This window comes from Heteronotia binoei, chromosome 9 (assembly GCF_032191835.1).
Source record: "Heteronotia binoei isolate CCM8104 ecotype False Entrance Well chromosome 9, APGP_CSIRO_Hbin_v1, whole genome shotgun sequence".
Classification (NCBI taxonomy): Eukaryota; Metazoa; Chordata; class Lepidosauria; order Squamata; family Gekkonidae; genus Heteronotia; species Heteronotia binoei.
In genome coordinates, this window is record NC_083231.1 from 86,973,435 (window position 1) to 86,989,497 (window position 16,063).

At 42.6% G+C, this 16,063-nt stretch overlaps 1 protein-coding gene across 1 annotated transcript; it reads right to left on the bottom strand.

The window, feature by feature from the left end:
• Window positions 1-439: 439 nt before the first annotated feature.
• On the bottom strand, window positions 440-13,295 carry RRH (retinal pigment epithelium-derived rhodopsin homolog). Its single transcript, XM_060247336.1, has 7 exons — window positions 12,905-13,295; window positions 10,978-11,168; window positions 9,584-9,683; window positions 7,065-7,218; window positions 4,288-4,456; window positions 2,964-3,142; window positions 440-561 (listed from the first exon to the last, which is right to left on the bottom strand). Exons 1-7 carry the CDS (start codon window positions 13,056-13,058, stop codon window positions 459-461), a joined length of 1,050 nt encoding a protein of 349 aa, XP_060103319.1. The 5' UTR covers window positions 13,059-13,295; the 3' UTR covers window positions 440-458.
• Between the last annotated feature and the right edge of the window lie 2,768 nt (window positions 13,296-16,063).

The following is a 16,063-nucleotide window of genomic DNA, read 5'->3' on the forward strand; positions in this document are numbered from 1 at the left end:
AGGGGTTAATGAGGGCTGCTGGAGGCGTGGCAAAGCCCCTGATGGCTGGCTAGTTGCCTGCTTTCCTAATCCAGGGATTATTATGCAGCTGCACCTACTACTCAATGGACAAGGTAGCTGGGGAGGAAGAGGAGGAACCCTCAGAAATGTTCAGGAGTTGTGGTAGGCCTGGTAGGTAGCAGCTGGCACAATGCCAACAAGACCTCCTACTTCTCCCATGGCAAGGGATAGGGACGTTTGTATCACCACAGATGCCAAAGAGTCAGTGTGGAGATAGCACTAAGCAAGATGGACCAATGGTCTGACTCCTTAAGGCAATTTCATACTCTGATCAAGCTGAGAAGTCCATTCATTGGATGGGAGGGAAGGCAAAGCTATCTGTGAAACAAATTCCCCTTTTCTTTCCAGCAAAAGATACGAACAAGTAAAGTTAGTGAGAGTGTTTTCCAGCAGTTTCTTTATGCGATTGAGCTTTGAGGCTCGCTCATTGGTAAGGCGCTGGTAGCAGTCATCTCTGGTTGAGACTGACATCGAACCATAGCAAGGATTGCCCTTCGAAACCTACAGCAAAAAAAAAACGTTTTTGGTGTTGGACAATGGAAATCCATTCAACGGTTTAAAGGAGGGGCCATGGCTCAGTAGTAGAGCATCTGCTTGACATGCAGAGGGTACTAGGCTCAGTCGCCAGCATTGCCAGTTATAGATCTCCAAGAGTAGGTGATGTGAAATTCTACCAGAAACCCTGAAGCACTACTGATGATCACAGTAGACAGTGCTCAGACTCTATATAAAGCCATTTTTCTGTGTTCAGAAGAATTTAAGGTACATTCTTACCACTTCCAATCCCTTAAAATTTGTCTTAAAAAAAAAAAAAAGTATGTATGATTTTTTTTTTGCTAAAACTGTCCCACAGTTATGAACTTCCTGTTTCTACATATAACTCCTACATATTTCCTCAGAATAATAAGGGGGTAGCCCTTCAACTTAGAGAGAAAGGAGGGGAAAGAACAAACTAAGTCACCAGCAGGGCACTCCAAAGGCAGTATTCCTCACTGTGCTACAAGAACTGATGTATTTAAAGATCCTCAGATTATAATGACAAATGAAGGAGTCAGGGAGAAAAGGAAAGGCAGAAAAACTGCAGAATTCTAAGACCAGAATGTGGCAACAGTGGAGAAGGAACACATAGTAGAACAGGCAACCATTAAGACAATTTGAAGATCCTGTGAAGAGAGGTAGCAACCACTCCCACAAAAGTCCTATTCTGCTGAGTAAGACTTGCAGAACAGTATTGTTCTTTTCCACAGGAACCACATAAGACAGATTTCTCCCTCTAGATTCTTTGAATGACTGGTTGCCGATTGCTCCAGCCCAGAAGGTGTGACAAGGCTCTCAAATCCAGCTGCAACAGCCTTTGCAAAGGCATTTCACAAGTGTCTTTGGAAGTATGCTTCGAGAGAGAACAAGGGTACTTCCCCAAAACCTGCCTCACCAACCTTCCCCAGCTATACCAGCCACTCTACAGGAGTGACAGAGACACCAAGAAGGCAGATTCCAAGGCCACTTTCTTTTTGCCTTGTTTCACCAATTGGTACTTGTTAGCTTCTTCATCATCTCATTTGAAAAAAATAAAAGGAAGGTGGATTATAAATATTTCTGCCATTACTCTAAATGACTATCAAGGTAGTTTGGTGTGCTGATATTGTCTTTAAAGCCCCTGCATCTTTTCAGACTATATTTTAAAAAGCATTAATAAGTACATAAAAAAAGCCCTTGGTGGATCAGTCCAGTGGTCCATCTAGTCCAGCATTCTGTTTCATACAGTGGCCAACCAATTGCCCTGGAGGGCCAACAACACAGCACAGAAGCCAAGGCCTTCGCCAATGTTGCTTCTTAGCACTGGGATTCAGAAGTTTATTGGCTATAATTGTGGAGTTTTCCTTTAGTCACCATAATTAATAACCTTAGCCTTCCATAACTGATAGACCTAGCCTTCATGAATTTGTTTAATCAGCTTTTAAAATTATCTGTCCCTGTGGCCATCACTACAACCTCTGGCAGTGAATTCCACATTTACATCACTCATTGAGTAAAGAAGTATTTTCTTTTTTACTTATCCTGAATCTACTGTCCATCAGCTTCACTGAATGTCCCTGAGAGAGTTCTACTATTATGAAAGTGGAAGAAAAAGTTTTCTCGGTCCACTGTCTACCTCGGGCCTCTCTTACATCACCCTTAGTTGCCTCTTTTCTAAAATGAAAGAGTCCCAGACTCTTCAGCCTTTCCTCATTGGAAAGGTACTTCAGCCTCTCTAATCACCTTGGTTGACCTCTTCTGTACTTTTCCCAGCTCTGCTATGTCCATTTAGAGATATGGTGCCCAGAACTGCTCACAACATTTCCAATGAGTCAGCACCATTGATCTATACAGGAGCACTGGCTGTTTTATTTTCACTGCTGGAGCATGCTGGGATTAAATTTTTACAGAACTATTCATTATGACCCAAGGTCTCAACAAGTTCAGACTCCACACAATTTGCAGAGGTCCTCCTGCAGTTCTTCACAGCTATGGATTTCACCATACTGAATAATATTGTGTCATCTGCAAACAGGGCCACTTATATTGCTTATTCCCAATTTCAGATCATTCCAAGAATCAGGGTTGCCAACCTCCAAGGGGGGCCTGGAGATCTCCAACATCTGCAACTGATCTCCAGATTATGTGTATCAGTTTCCATGGAGAAAATGTCAAGTTCAGAGGGTGGACTCTATGGCACCACATCTCTGCTGAGCTCCGTTCTCTCCCCAGATTCTACCCATTTCAAATTTCACCCAAATCTCTAGGAATATCCCAACCCAGAGTTGGCAAGCCTACCAAAAATAGACAAGCATGTAAACTGTGGTTGTAGGGAAAGATTTCCATCACCCATCACATACTCCCACCAGGCCAAAGGAACCACTTACTTTTTGTTTGCAATGACATAAATGCAGGGGTTATAGAATGTGGACGACTTTGCAAAGAGCGGTGCTATGATTGCCATGGCTGGGGGAATTTTCTTCGGGTCTCCAAAAGATGCCCATAAACAGACAATAGAATATGGAGACCAAGCCAACAGAAACATTAAAATCATGACAACAGACATCTGTAGAAGAGAAAATGAGCTTGTTATCATGTCAGATACCAGCATTTCTGTTTAAACATATACTTATTAAATCAATTCCTTATTCTTCTATCTAATCCCTCTTTTTTGCTCTTAAACTAGTATTAATTTCAACTGAACTTATTTAGAAATGGAGTATTTTGATGATTTTGAGATACAGAAGTACTTAAGCATTTGAGCCTATGTACAGATCTTTAAAAGAGCCCCATGGTGCAGAGTGGTAAAGCTGCAGTACTGCAGTCTGAACTCTCTGCTCACTACCTGAGTTCAATCCCAGCAGAAGCTGGGTTCAGGTAGCCGGCTCAGGTTGACTCAGCCTTCCATGTTTCTGAGGTCAGTAAAATGAGTACCCAGTTTGCTGGGGAGAAAGTGTAGATGACTGGGGATGGCAATGGCAAACCACCCAGTAAAAAGTCTGCCGTGGAAACGTTGTGAAAGCAATGTCACCCCAGAGTCGGAAACAACTGGTGCTTGCACAGGGGACTACCTTTTTTTAAAAAAAAATAGATCTTTGAAAAGAAGACTGGAATTATTCACACTATTAACTTCTAGCATGCATTTAAGAGGCCCAGGCACTTATCATCATCTGTGCTCAAACAGGCCATATTACATTTAATAGTTTTTTCCTCTTCAGTAGCTTTTCAAAAATTTTCAAAGCTTTTCAAAGCACTCGTTTGCATTGTAGTAATTGCTGGTTTGCATTGTAGCCATTGATATATTCAACAAAAAACAGCTCTCAGGTATTTAATATACAATACAGCTTGGATGAGGAGAAAATCTATGCAGGATTTATTTAGGACCTTTCTTCAGGTGGTTTGGGGTCAGTGACAACTTCGGGGCCCCAGGATGGAACAAGCTGGCCCCTCATAACAATGTTTCTATCCAGTCAGCTGGGAATGGTACATATTGCAGAAAGATCACGTCTGGACCATAGGGCTTATAAACCTTACATGGCTGCCCATTTGAACATCAAAAATACAAGAGAAAGGAAAGAGGGAGTGACTGGAGAGATGTTCAGAGGAAGACTGAGGTTAGTCAGGAGAGCATATGTGAGGCTCTGAACATCTATACAGGAACACCATAATCAGGCCATGTCTCTGAAAAGGAAGTAAAAAATGTGACCATACCTTGGTTACATCAGCTTGATCAGACCAGTCTGTCTCAATGCTTTCTAGACAATTGCTTCTGGCGTACTGCTTCATGGTTTGTGAGACATTGTAGTAGCAGTAAAACATGACCGATAAGGGGACGACAAAATTTACAGCAATTACAGACATGGTGAAGGAAACAAAGGATCTGAAGATTTAAAAATATAAACAAGATGGAAATAACTGGAAAATGCTATCCAATCTGGAGTTATGATGTTCTGACAGAATGTTTACCTCTTGATACCATAACCCTCAAGAGCACCAATATTTTTAAAAGGCCTTGTTCAGACAATCATTCAGCTCCATTTGGCTACCAGAGGTTATGCAGCCCATCTGAGGTCACATCCAGGGATCAGCTGTGTGACCCAGCAGTTCCATTCCATGTAGGAGACCTCTAACACATGTGTCTGATGCATATGTCTGAATTATGTGCCCAGTGACACCACACAGCTACACTATGGCAGCTGCAACCATCAGAGTAAAGCCTTTTAAAGGTGGCATCCTAATATATGGGTGAGTCTGACAGCTACTCTTAAACTGAGCATTTTCTGTTGCGGATCCCAGTCGGTTGTTAGCCAAAATGCCCTCAAAACGAGGTTGGGGAATTAGTTAGGTGGGCACCTGGCTCACTAGGAATCTTTTTACCAATATATACCAGGCTCAACCATCCAGAGGGTGATGCTCAATAAAAGGACTCTAATTTAATAAAACCAATTGTAATTTATTTAGAATAATATAGTTCTTTCACACAAGATAAAAATACAATACAATCACACATTCACACAGGCCTAAGAAACACAAATAGATTGATAGGGGAACATATAAGGGTAAACAGACAGGGCGATATTACCTCTCGTAGTCTTCAAGGAAGGCTCCGGTGGCGACAGTTGAGGGAATGAGGGAGGACCCGAAACTGATCAGGAATCGGGGATGGATCTATGCAGCGGAATGTGGGTTGCTGATAGAAGCACACCTGTGGGTAGCTAGTCCACAGGTTATAAGGACTCACCTGAGCCCTTAGGGGATGGGAGGTAACGGGGAGGAGGAAGGGGAGGCTCTGTGATGACCATGAAGGCTGGACATTAGCAGAGCCAATGGCGAGTCCCTTGGTGACACCTGATTGGGTGTTTACTTTGACCAATGAACTTCACCTTAGTCCTGGGCAACCTGGAAACTTCCAGGTTACAACATGGCCTGAGGCGGCTCCAAGGTGTTAGACTGGGGTAAGAATGGGAATGGCTGGATACTTAAGATTACATGGGATTATCTGGAAAGGTGACAATAGGGAGTCAAATATTGACCTAGGTATCCCCGGTGTAGACAAAAGACTTGGTAGTGACAGGAGATGTTCTTCCTCTTTTCTCATCATCTTCTGGGCAGGAGTTATTCTTTAGGGTATTGCCAGGCAATCAGGACCAACAGTTGAGCTGTTAATCCATTCATGGGGCAAATGGGTTGCTTGCGGGCTAAGGGTGACTCAGGGTGTGTACGTGAGCTTCCCACTATGAAGGAATGAAGTCCAGCCTGGCAGGAAGATGGCTACGAGTGGTGTCAGCGATACACAGTGGATTCCATGTACAGCGCTTCTTCACCGGTCGCCTGGATAGCTCCGTAGCGGGGCAGCTTCTTCCCTACCATGGCGGACCCAAGCAGTGACGGGGAAACGTCCGTGCACGTTGGCAAGCACTCTATACCAGTTTGGAATGCCTGCAAACTTGGGCTGTTTGTACACATGAGTCCCTTTAAGTTCCTGAATGGCTTTGCCCACACCCTCTGGCCAAAGGTGTGTGAGCTCACTTCTCCAGGTGCCCTGGCAACCATGCTGGTGACTATGATATTGGGGAAAGAGGGGTCTTTTCCTCAAATGGTGGAATGGCCTGCTGAGGGGGCCAGAAAAGCTCCAGTGCTCCTATTGTTCAGGAGGGTCTTTCTATTCAGAAGGACCTTTTTATAAAAGCTATAGTCGTTTATTGCAACTGTTTACTTCGTGTTACCTTGTTTTTGCTGCATTATTTCCTAATTCTGGAATTTACCTTGAGCCCCAGCAAGAAAGGGGGACTACAGCTAACAGATAACATTACCTTCTATCTGTTTTGGGCTAGCATTCTTCTCCATCCAGGGCTGCCAACCTCAGGTGGCACCTGGAGATGTCTCACTATTACAAGTCATCCCTAGATGACCAAGATCAGTTCCCCTGGAGAGAGTGGCTGCTTTAGAAGGTGGACTTAATTATATTATACCTTCCTGAGGCCCCTCCCCTTCCTAAACCCCAGGCTCTTACCTCCCAAAATCCAGGTCTTTCCCAACCAAGAAGTGGCCACCCTATCCCTGTTCCCTTTCCAGTTATCATTATCTGTCCAAATGGAATACAGATAATAGAAACAAACTTTGACTGAACATGTTTTCAGCTTGACCTTGGGAAGGCAACATGACGTAGATTCATAACTATCCTTCCCATTGTCCTATAGGTAAGCTTTTTCTTCCCCCAAACAGGTAAAGTCAGTGGGGTGACCCATGCTCTTTTCTGACTCCTCACCTCCACAAAACAGAGAAATCTTGTGAGTCTCTTCTGCATGATGATCTGGCCCATTCATTTTTGGAGAGGAAAGCAGAGGACACAGGTTTCTTTCATTTGCTTCCCCATCTCTTTCTTCCTTTCCCTCCCTTACAAAGGTAATATTCCCCAACATAAAGCACATCACAAGAACCATGAAGTGATGTATCTAGGAGACAATATCCCACACTTCAAAACATACATGTCATTTTTTCTCCAGTTTACAGTACAGGTGGCACCAGTTGGATCAGGAGCATAGCTTGCCCAGCCCACCACAGGCATGGAGGCCCAAAAGACTGCATTAATCCAGGCAGCAAGAATCAGGGTTGTGTAGTTGCGAGCAGAGAGGCTTCTACCTATTGTCAAATACACAGCATTACCTCCATTTATTCATGTTTAACTTTGTTCTGAATTTTTTTTAAAAAAGTATAATCAACATTTAAAGTTTTAATACTTGACTAAAAAGAGGGAATAAAGGAGCCTGGTTTCCATAAACCTTACCCTAAGCCTGTGTTCTTCAGCTTGTGAATGGGGATAGTTCGTTGTGAATCCTTAATAGAACTGCCTTTTGGGATGGCTGCTTTTTGCTAAGAGTTAAAGCAGCCAGCTGAGCTCTGATAAGTGGAGGGAGCTATAGGAGGTAGGCAAATGCAAAATAGGAATTGTGGCTATGCTTCAACATCATTTCCAGTGCAAACCCAGAAGTGCCATCATTGCATAGGTGTGACACTCTAGGATTCCATCAGCACTCTATGACATCATTTCTGGATTTGTGTCAGAAGTGACATTGTGGCAACACCTATGCCTACCATTCCCCCACCTACAGTTGCCAACTATAGGTTGGGAAATTCCTGGAGGAGCCTTGGGTGGATGGGGCTTGGAAAGGAGTGGGACCTCAGCAATATCATGCCATAGACTCCACCTTTTAAAGCTGTCATTTTCTCCAGGTGAACTGATCTCTGTAGTTTAGAGTTCAGTTGCAATTCTGGGAGATCACCAGGCCTCAGCAGCAGTAGGCACCCTGGCTCCACAGCAGGAGGCCTTGCCATTCAAGCTAGAACACATGTGTTGAGAACTCAGGAGCCACTCAATTGCCTCTTTTCATGAATACTGAGAGGAACAGTAGACCAGCAGGGCAAATGGCTGGATTCAGACTACATTTCCTGTTAGCAGAAGGCATCACCGTCAGTGGAACAGAACACTCCCACCTCCCCGCGCCCCCCCCCCACACCCTACCACAGCCTACTGATATTATCACAACACTACTTCTGGGGGTCAGAAGATTAAGGAAATATTTAATCCAGATCCAGCCTGAAGATTTTAAATGATAGATTTCTTTTTAGAATAGGCGGGTTCAGAGTTTTGCCATGGCAGCAGTTCTCACTTTCCTTCAATCTCTCCCGCCACCTGATTCAGCCACCTCACACCCCTGCTCATCAAGCCTCCAATGCTCCAAACATACATTCTTTCAGCAGAGTCCCATCTCCCAAAGATTGGTGATTTTTCACAGGTGGGAGGGGGATCTGCACAATAAGCACAGGTGAGCAGTACTGGTCTGGTAACAGCATGGAGGTTCATCCAAGTTGGGGGAAGAGAGAGAGAAAAGGGAAATGCAAGCTTTTGAATTTGAGAGGGTTTCTTTCAATCATATTGACTTCTTCCTCACTATAGTAATCTCCTTGTCCTAAAGATGCCAGCCACTAGGAGGGACCTGGAGATCCTCTGGAATTACAGCTCATGTCCAGACCACATCCCCTAGAGAAAATGGATGCTTTGGGGTGTGGATGTGGTGGCATTATATGCCACTGAAACCCCCGTCCTCCCAGGCTCCATTCACAAATCTCCAGGAATTTCCCAGCCTGGATCTGACAACCCTACCCACCCTGCCATTGCCTGGGAGGACCTGATAACCCTACTTGGCCCTCAGCTTGCATTTCCTGTCCCAGGTTCACTTGTTCTGTTTCCCACAGTTGACCTTCAGGCCATACCTCTGGCTTCTTCACTATCATGTGATGACACTTGATTACACGACTGTCACATGCTCACAAACACAGTGGGTCCCATACTGCTGCCTGCTGGACTCTACACTTTGGTGAACAGCTATACTTTGTCCTACATTTTGGTGAACAGCTCTGTCATTAGATATTCCTGCCCACAAGTGACATAATATTTTCCTATGACAGGTCCATTTCTCCAGACAGTTTTGTTCCAGAGAACATTTGGTAGAGGGTAAACTGTTCTGGCAGATTTAGCTGCATTTCTAATTGTATTTCTCATTGTGCATTATTATTTTGTTGTTAGCAACCAAGTCTGAGGAGAAAAACAAACCACTGAGATCCCTAGTCTGCACTCTTTCCTCCCAATGAACTATAGGAGGCCATTGCTGGTATAGCATTCATATCTCAGATCTGCTCTCACACACCTCTGATGGCTTACCTGTCTCTTCCCACCCCCTAACAATGTGTCACTGTTAATTCTGTTTGGTGACAACCACTAATAGCAGTGAGTTTAGCTATATACTTATGCCAGACTATAAAGACAGCATTTAAAAAGACAGCATAAAAGACAAATTCTTGTTTGACTGATGTTACTATATACAAGCAAGATGCAAACTCAGGGGATATGCAGCAAGCAATGGCTTTACTGAGAAGCATCTAAACTGCTATTAGATTTTGTAAATGAAAGAAATGCATTGCTGTGCAAGGAAAAGGAATACAGTACCTATATGGGGCCTGCAGATTGTCAGGTAGCGATCAATTGCTACCACAGTAAGCAAACCAATGCTTGCCATTCCAAAAAAGATATTTAAAGCAGCATAGATCTGAAATTTGAGAAGACAGTAATATGATTTTAATCCATTGGTGGTGGTATTATTTCTGAAGATTTGGAATCCTGCTTCCTGTTCAGTTACAAACACTGCTGTCCCAAGATGTGTGTTCCAAGATCAGTATGTTTATATTTCTAACTAGTCTATAAACCCTTACAATCACTGAGTTTATGAGGTAAATTTCATCAAGAATATAATTTCCAAGATGCCATTTATATTCATGATCAGGGTACTTCTTTTGCCAACCTACACAAAATGTTCCCCCACCTTCAGTCAGAGCCAAGCTTTGTTGCCTGGACTTTCCTTGCCTTCATCACCTATGCCCCAGGCCCATCTTTGCCATCGCTCTCTCCCTTCCCCTCAGTATCCTATAGTAGTATCATTCAGTCATCTTCTGGATGACCTTCTACTCTGTACTTCTCATCAAACCCTAATCCCTTGTGATTCATCCTCTCCCCCTCTAACACTGTTATCCATAAACTCCACTCTAACCCCTTTGCTGGCTGCCTCCGGCCATATTTCACCCCTAATAAATCTTGCCGCTGGATATACAAGGCAGTACAGAAAGCAAAAATCCTTTCTGCATTTTCCTGCAGTAAGAATGCTACCCTTGGCAGCCATCTAGTGGTAAGACTAGCTCTGAATATTATCTTACTGAGAGGCAATTATCCCATTTAGGCACATGCTTCCTTATTGCTGGTTCATGAGCTCCGCAGCACAAAAGCAGAGATGCCCCCAAAACTGTACTGAGTCATGTGGTCTGCGGTGAACTTTGCTGCAATCGAGTGGACTGAAATCAACTCTACTTTACAGTGTTCAGTTTCCAGTGAGAAGCAAGGTTTAATCACAGCTCAGTGTGATTTTACATCATGCTGCTAGGAGGGTCCCACTACTAACAGGTACATTAACCAATCATTCAATGCATGTGATTTGTACCTCATAGCATCATTCATATTTTTCTCACCACTCCTCTAAAGAGCTCAGGGTGGTATATATAGTTCTCCCCATCTTTATTTCTCACCACAGCCCTGTGAGGAAGCCCAGGCTGAAGGCCTAAAGTCTCCTCCTATATTTGATAGCTTAACAGGAACATTTGTACCTCATAGCATCATTCATATTTTTCTCACCACTCCTCTAAGGAGCTCAGGGTGGTATATATAGTTCTCCCCATCTTTATTTCTCACCACAGCCCTGTGAGGAAGCCCAGGCTGAAGGCCTAAAGTCTCCTCCTAAATTTGATAGCTTAACAGGAACATGCTTTGACTTGTGATTTCTAATGCCCCAGTACCTGGCAGCCTGCATAGCCAAATTTCCAGCTGCCATGAAGATCTGAAGCTGCTGACATGGGATAACCAATCCCACTCACTCCAATGTCAGTAAAAGCCAGGTTGATAATGATGGCATTGGTTGCTGTCCGGAGTTCCCTGTATTTAACAAAGATGCCCAATACGATAATATTGCTGAGAAGGCTTATGACTCCTGTCAAGAGAAAGCAAAGGGCAGAGGAGCATTTAATACAGAATATTTTTATTTAGAAAATATCACGGTATCCATCTGAAGTCTAATGCCACTTCTGAAGATTTCTCTCATACAGATCAAATGCATTGACTAATAATCTAATCTATGTACAAATTTACATGCATTTGTGTTCCACCAACCTTCCAAGCAGCTCAGCTGTCCCTACATTTCATTTCTGTGAGGTAGATTAGGGTGAAAAAGAATGACAGGCCTAGAGGTACCCTTCAAATTTTATAGCACATGTGAACTTAAACCTTTATCTTCCCGGGCCTAATCCCATATGCTGGCTATCAAAGACCATTCTCTCTCTCTCACATAAAACCTCAATTATAATTAGGGGTTACACCACATATACACACAGTCTTGGTTTTACCTTGATGCTGATCTTGCTATCCTATGTACATATTTTCTACAACATCCTTTTGTTTTGCAAATAGGTCCAGATTTTCCTCAACCCTTTGAAATATAATGCAAATGACCTGAGAACAGAGGTGTGTATAAAGATTCTGTATACACATAGCCCTGTTTATAGCTGGATGAGCAAGGTCTGCCCACCATGAGGACAAATATCACTTGGGCTCACACAGCCTCCAGGAACAGAATCAAATGGCTTACCGAAGCCCTGAATAACAGCGGTGGAAGTCAACAAAACATCACACCTTATAAGTTAATATTGGAAAACTGGTATCATAGGACTATGTCACTACATGAGCAATTAGAATTGAAACATGTCATTAATGTATGTTAACATCAACAAGCAGGTTTGACCCTAGTTTCATGGTAAACATTACTTTCTTTAAAGCTTTCATACTCAGCGCAGTGAAGATTGAGGTTAATTTAGCAGAAAGCTCTGTTTTTCACACAGTTGCATCTCATTTTTCTTACAAATAGTTCAGTTTATAAGCAGGTATCCAACAGAGGGTCCCATCCTATACCAAAGAGGACAGCCTATTCTGGGAAGGGTTAATAGCCCCCTGGAAGGAGCACAACAACAGATGGAATTTCACATCTTCTGTGGTACACAGTGCCTTTGGCAAGTTTGGGGTTTGTGTGCGCATCTGCAGCTGTGACTGGACAGAATCTGACCCATTCTCCAAAGCTCTGATCGTATCCAGACTGGACTACTGCAATGTGCTGTACAGGGTGCTCTTTTGAAGACTGTTCAGAAACTTCAGAACGTTGTAATTACATCAGCAAGAGGTATGAATGATCAGGAACATACCTCCAATATTAAAAGAAAAACACTTGTTACCTATTCACTGTTCTGATTACTGTGTTAAAATTCCTAAATGGTCTTGGACCAGTGTACTTTAAGGACCACCTAGGTCAGTATGAGTATAGCTGAGAACTTTGCTCATCCAACAAATCCCTTCTTTGGGCAAGCCAACTTCAGAAGCTGGGCCTAATCCAGTTTCAACCATTCATATGGTGTCACATCCCTAAAAATCACATTGATTCTTCTGCATATCAGGCAACATTTCTTTCTCAGTTAACAAATTCATTCTTAAAGTTCACAGCTTTATATTTTGCAACTTTATATGCATTTACATCTTTATATAAAGAAAGAGGAAAATCTATTCTGAAACAAAAGCTGCATGTAAAACTGAAGATCTGTGATCTTCTCATGGGGAGGACAGCACTGACAGTAACACAAAATGCCTCAATCCAAGTCCTAAATCCCATTAAAACAGTCATACCTGCTGTTATCAAATAAGCCGCAACTATTTTGTGCTCAGTCGGAGTAAAAGCTGAATGAGGTTCATGTTCGCTTTCTGAAGAGTTAGTGGAATCATTCAGAAACATTGCAAGGAAAAGAAAGTTGGGAATTTCCCTCCAGATCAAACTTGCCATTCAAAAAACACAGCAGGGCTTTTCAGGCAAATTCCTTCCCCCAGCAAAACTGGAGCAGTTCTTCCGCACAAAAAGGCTCCCAACAGGATTTAGGCTAAAGAGCAAAGGGGTTTACATTCCCAGCCTATGAAGGCAAAGGCTCATTAGCCCAACAAAGACCATCACAGAGTTGCATGCTGTTTTTTAACAAGATGCTTATGGGCTGAAGCATTATTACTAAAGAGATTAACAGTTGCAGCGTCCTCACAATTTGTACTGCAACTAATTTTTTTTAACCTAAAATGCTGCTAAAAAATGGGCAAGGATTGGATTTGGGCTTTGTTTAGAATTGTCAAATGGCCCAAGATGCTGACAATACAGTCAATCTCCTCCCCACTTTAAAATAAGACATAGTTCAAATCTAAGAGTAAGCAGAAAAAACAACCCCTTTCCCCGCTAACTTGCTTAATGCCACAGATGCTGCTATTTCTCCTGCCCAGGGAAAACAAATACGTATAACTCTAAACCAGGGGTGGCCAAACTTACTTAATGTAAGAGCCACATAGAATAAATGCCAGATGTTTAAAAGTCACAAAACAGGAAGCAAATAGATGGGGAGAGGGAAGGTAGAAATAAAGCAACTTTAATTTTAATGCATTCTCCAAACTGGCCGCACGTGGCTCCCAAGCCACAGTTTGGCTACCCCTGCTCTAAACACTACCTATCTATTCCCACCTCAGGACAGGATTTGCACTAGAAATCAGGTAAGTGGGAAAGAATTAAGCCATCAACAGGGTTACCCCATTGATCACAGATCTTCAGTTTTACATGCTGCTTTTGTTTCATATTGTCATCTTGTCGTATAGAAAGCTATAATCTGAAATCCCAAATGGAAATATCTTTAAAGTGCCTGTTTAAGGAGAAGTACTTATCAGCTTCTAGGATAATTAGAAACCTCTTAAGATTGTCATCATACACTTGAATTGGAGCAGTGCCAAAAATGTAATGACGAAGTCTGCAGGAAGTTCTGCAGAACCCCAAGTCCCCCCCCCCCTCCTCCATCGTCAGGTAGTTCTCAGCCCACCAGAGTTTGCACAGACACAATCAAATACACAAAAATGTAGTGTATTATTTTCATTAGCCTTTTGGCTGCTTGCCTTATGCAAGCCTCACTTATACTCTACACCAGGAATGTCCAACTTCGAAGAGGTTTTTCCGGACAAAAGTGCTGGTGATCTACCACCATGAAAATTAAGTTTCGAATTAGATTTTAACCCACCAAAGTTGGGTTCCACCTCCCTCCCATTTACAATGCATCTTCTGTCATTTATTGGTAAGCAAAAAAAAAAAAAGAGACAAAGATCCAAAAAGAACTGCAAACAGTTTTTCTTAAATTTTTATTGTTATAACTTTCTATAACTGTCTTAATAACTTTAAGTTTTATTGAGTAGTTTGTGTTAAATGTAGGTCAAATATTGATCCAGGCTGATCTTGTGCAAACTTTAAAACTTCTATCTTGCTAATTAGTGAGACATCTGAGCCTGCATTTCATCCACCAGCTTTTTGAAGTTGGGTGAATATTGCGTGAGGGTCAGTCTCAGGAAATCCTGGAGATGTTCATCTGCATTTTGGAACACTGTGTACTCTGTCATTTACAGATGGGAAAATGCAGATTCACACAAATAAGTTGAACCGAACAGGAGTGAACAGCTTCACTGCATCTTCTCAAGTTGGAAAATTTGTCTCTAGGCACTAACTTCCAAAATGATTCTTGCTCAGTACGGGTCTTGAGAAAAATGTCATTTTTAAGGGTTACTATTTCGTTTTCAAGAGATTCTTTGTTCAGTGAGTAATTTTTACTGATAGCAGCTGCAGTTTCCTTAATGTCCATATCTACTTTGAATGGATATGACAAGTACTCCACAACTTTTTCAATTTCAAGTCACAGAATCTTTTTTCAAATTCCTGGATAACAGAGCAGATTTCTGTCACATCTCGTTCTGAAAAACAAAATTTGGATATTGTCCCAGATGGTCCTGCGTATTAGGAAAATGATCATCATTAGCTTAAATTTGCTCTTGTAGGATGAAACTGTACTCATCTCGCTAATGCATTTGTTTTTACCTTGTAATTCAATGGTCACATCACTAAGTCCAGTTTGGTGTGGAGAGCCAGTTTGGTGTAGTGGTTAAGTGTGCGGACTCTTATCTGGGAGAACCGCGTTTGATTCCCCACTCCTCCACATGCACCTGCTGGAATGACCTTGGGTCAGCCACAGCTCTGGCAGAGGTTGTCCTTGAAAGGGCAGCTGCTGTGAGAGCCCTCTCCAGCCCCACCCACCTCACAGGGTGTCTGTTGTGGGGGAGGAAGGTAAAGGAGATTGTGAGCCGCTCGGAGACTCTTCGGAGTGGAGGGCGGGATATAAATCCAATATCTTCTTCTAAGTTCGTCTGTAAAGTCAGCGAGAAATGCCAGATCACATAACCACTCCTCATCTTCCAACTCTGCTTTGTCACCTCCCCTCTCCTTCAAAACCTTATTTCATTCAGCAAATCATGAAATCTTTGCAGAAATTTGTGCCTACTTAGCCATCTTACATCAGTGTACAAAATGATTTCCGCTGCCCCTTCATCAAGAGTAAGATTGAAAAGCTGTCTTTGAAGTGATCTTCCACGAACTGAATTTACAATTTTGAAAGTGATGTCCATGACAGTCTTTGTATTGAGTCTCTTGCTTACCAAAACTTGCTGGTGAATGTAGTGGTAAGAAAGGAAATCTGGAAAGTCGTCATGCTGTCTACAGAGGCCTATGAAACCGTTAACCTCACCTGTCATTGCTCTTGCTCCATCAGTAGTGATGGAAACAAGTTTATGCAATGGAAGATTACACTTTGTCACAAAAGAATGGAAAGAGCTGAATATTTCCTGACCGGTAGTTCTCCCTTTTAAAGAAATCATTCCAAGTAGTTCTTCTTTAATACTGAAGTCTTCAAAAAGCATCTGGATAAACACTAGTAACTGGCTATG

Excerpts from the sequence above, each read along its gene's own strand:
- RRH (XM_060247336.1), bottom strand. The coding sequence starts at position 13,058 with ATGGCAAGTTTGATCTGGAGGGAAATTCCCAACTTTCTTTTCCTTGCA. Across the intron at positions 4,457-7,064 it reads AACTGGAGAAAAAATGACAT|ATCCTTTGTTTCCTTCACCA; the intron begins GTATGTTTTGAA and ends TTAAATCTTCAG. Across the intron at positions 3,143-4,287 it reads ATCAAGCTGATGTAACCAAG|ATGTCTGTTGTCATGATTTT; the intron begins GTATGGTCACAT and ends TCTCTTCTACAG.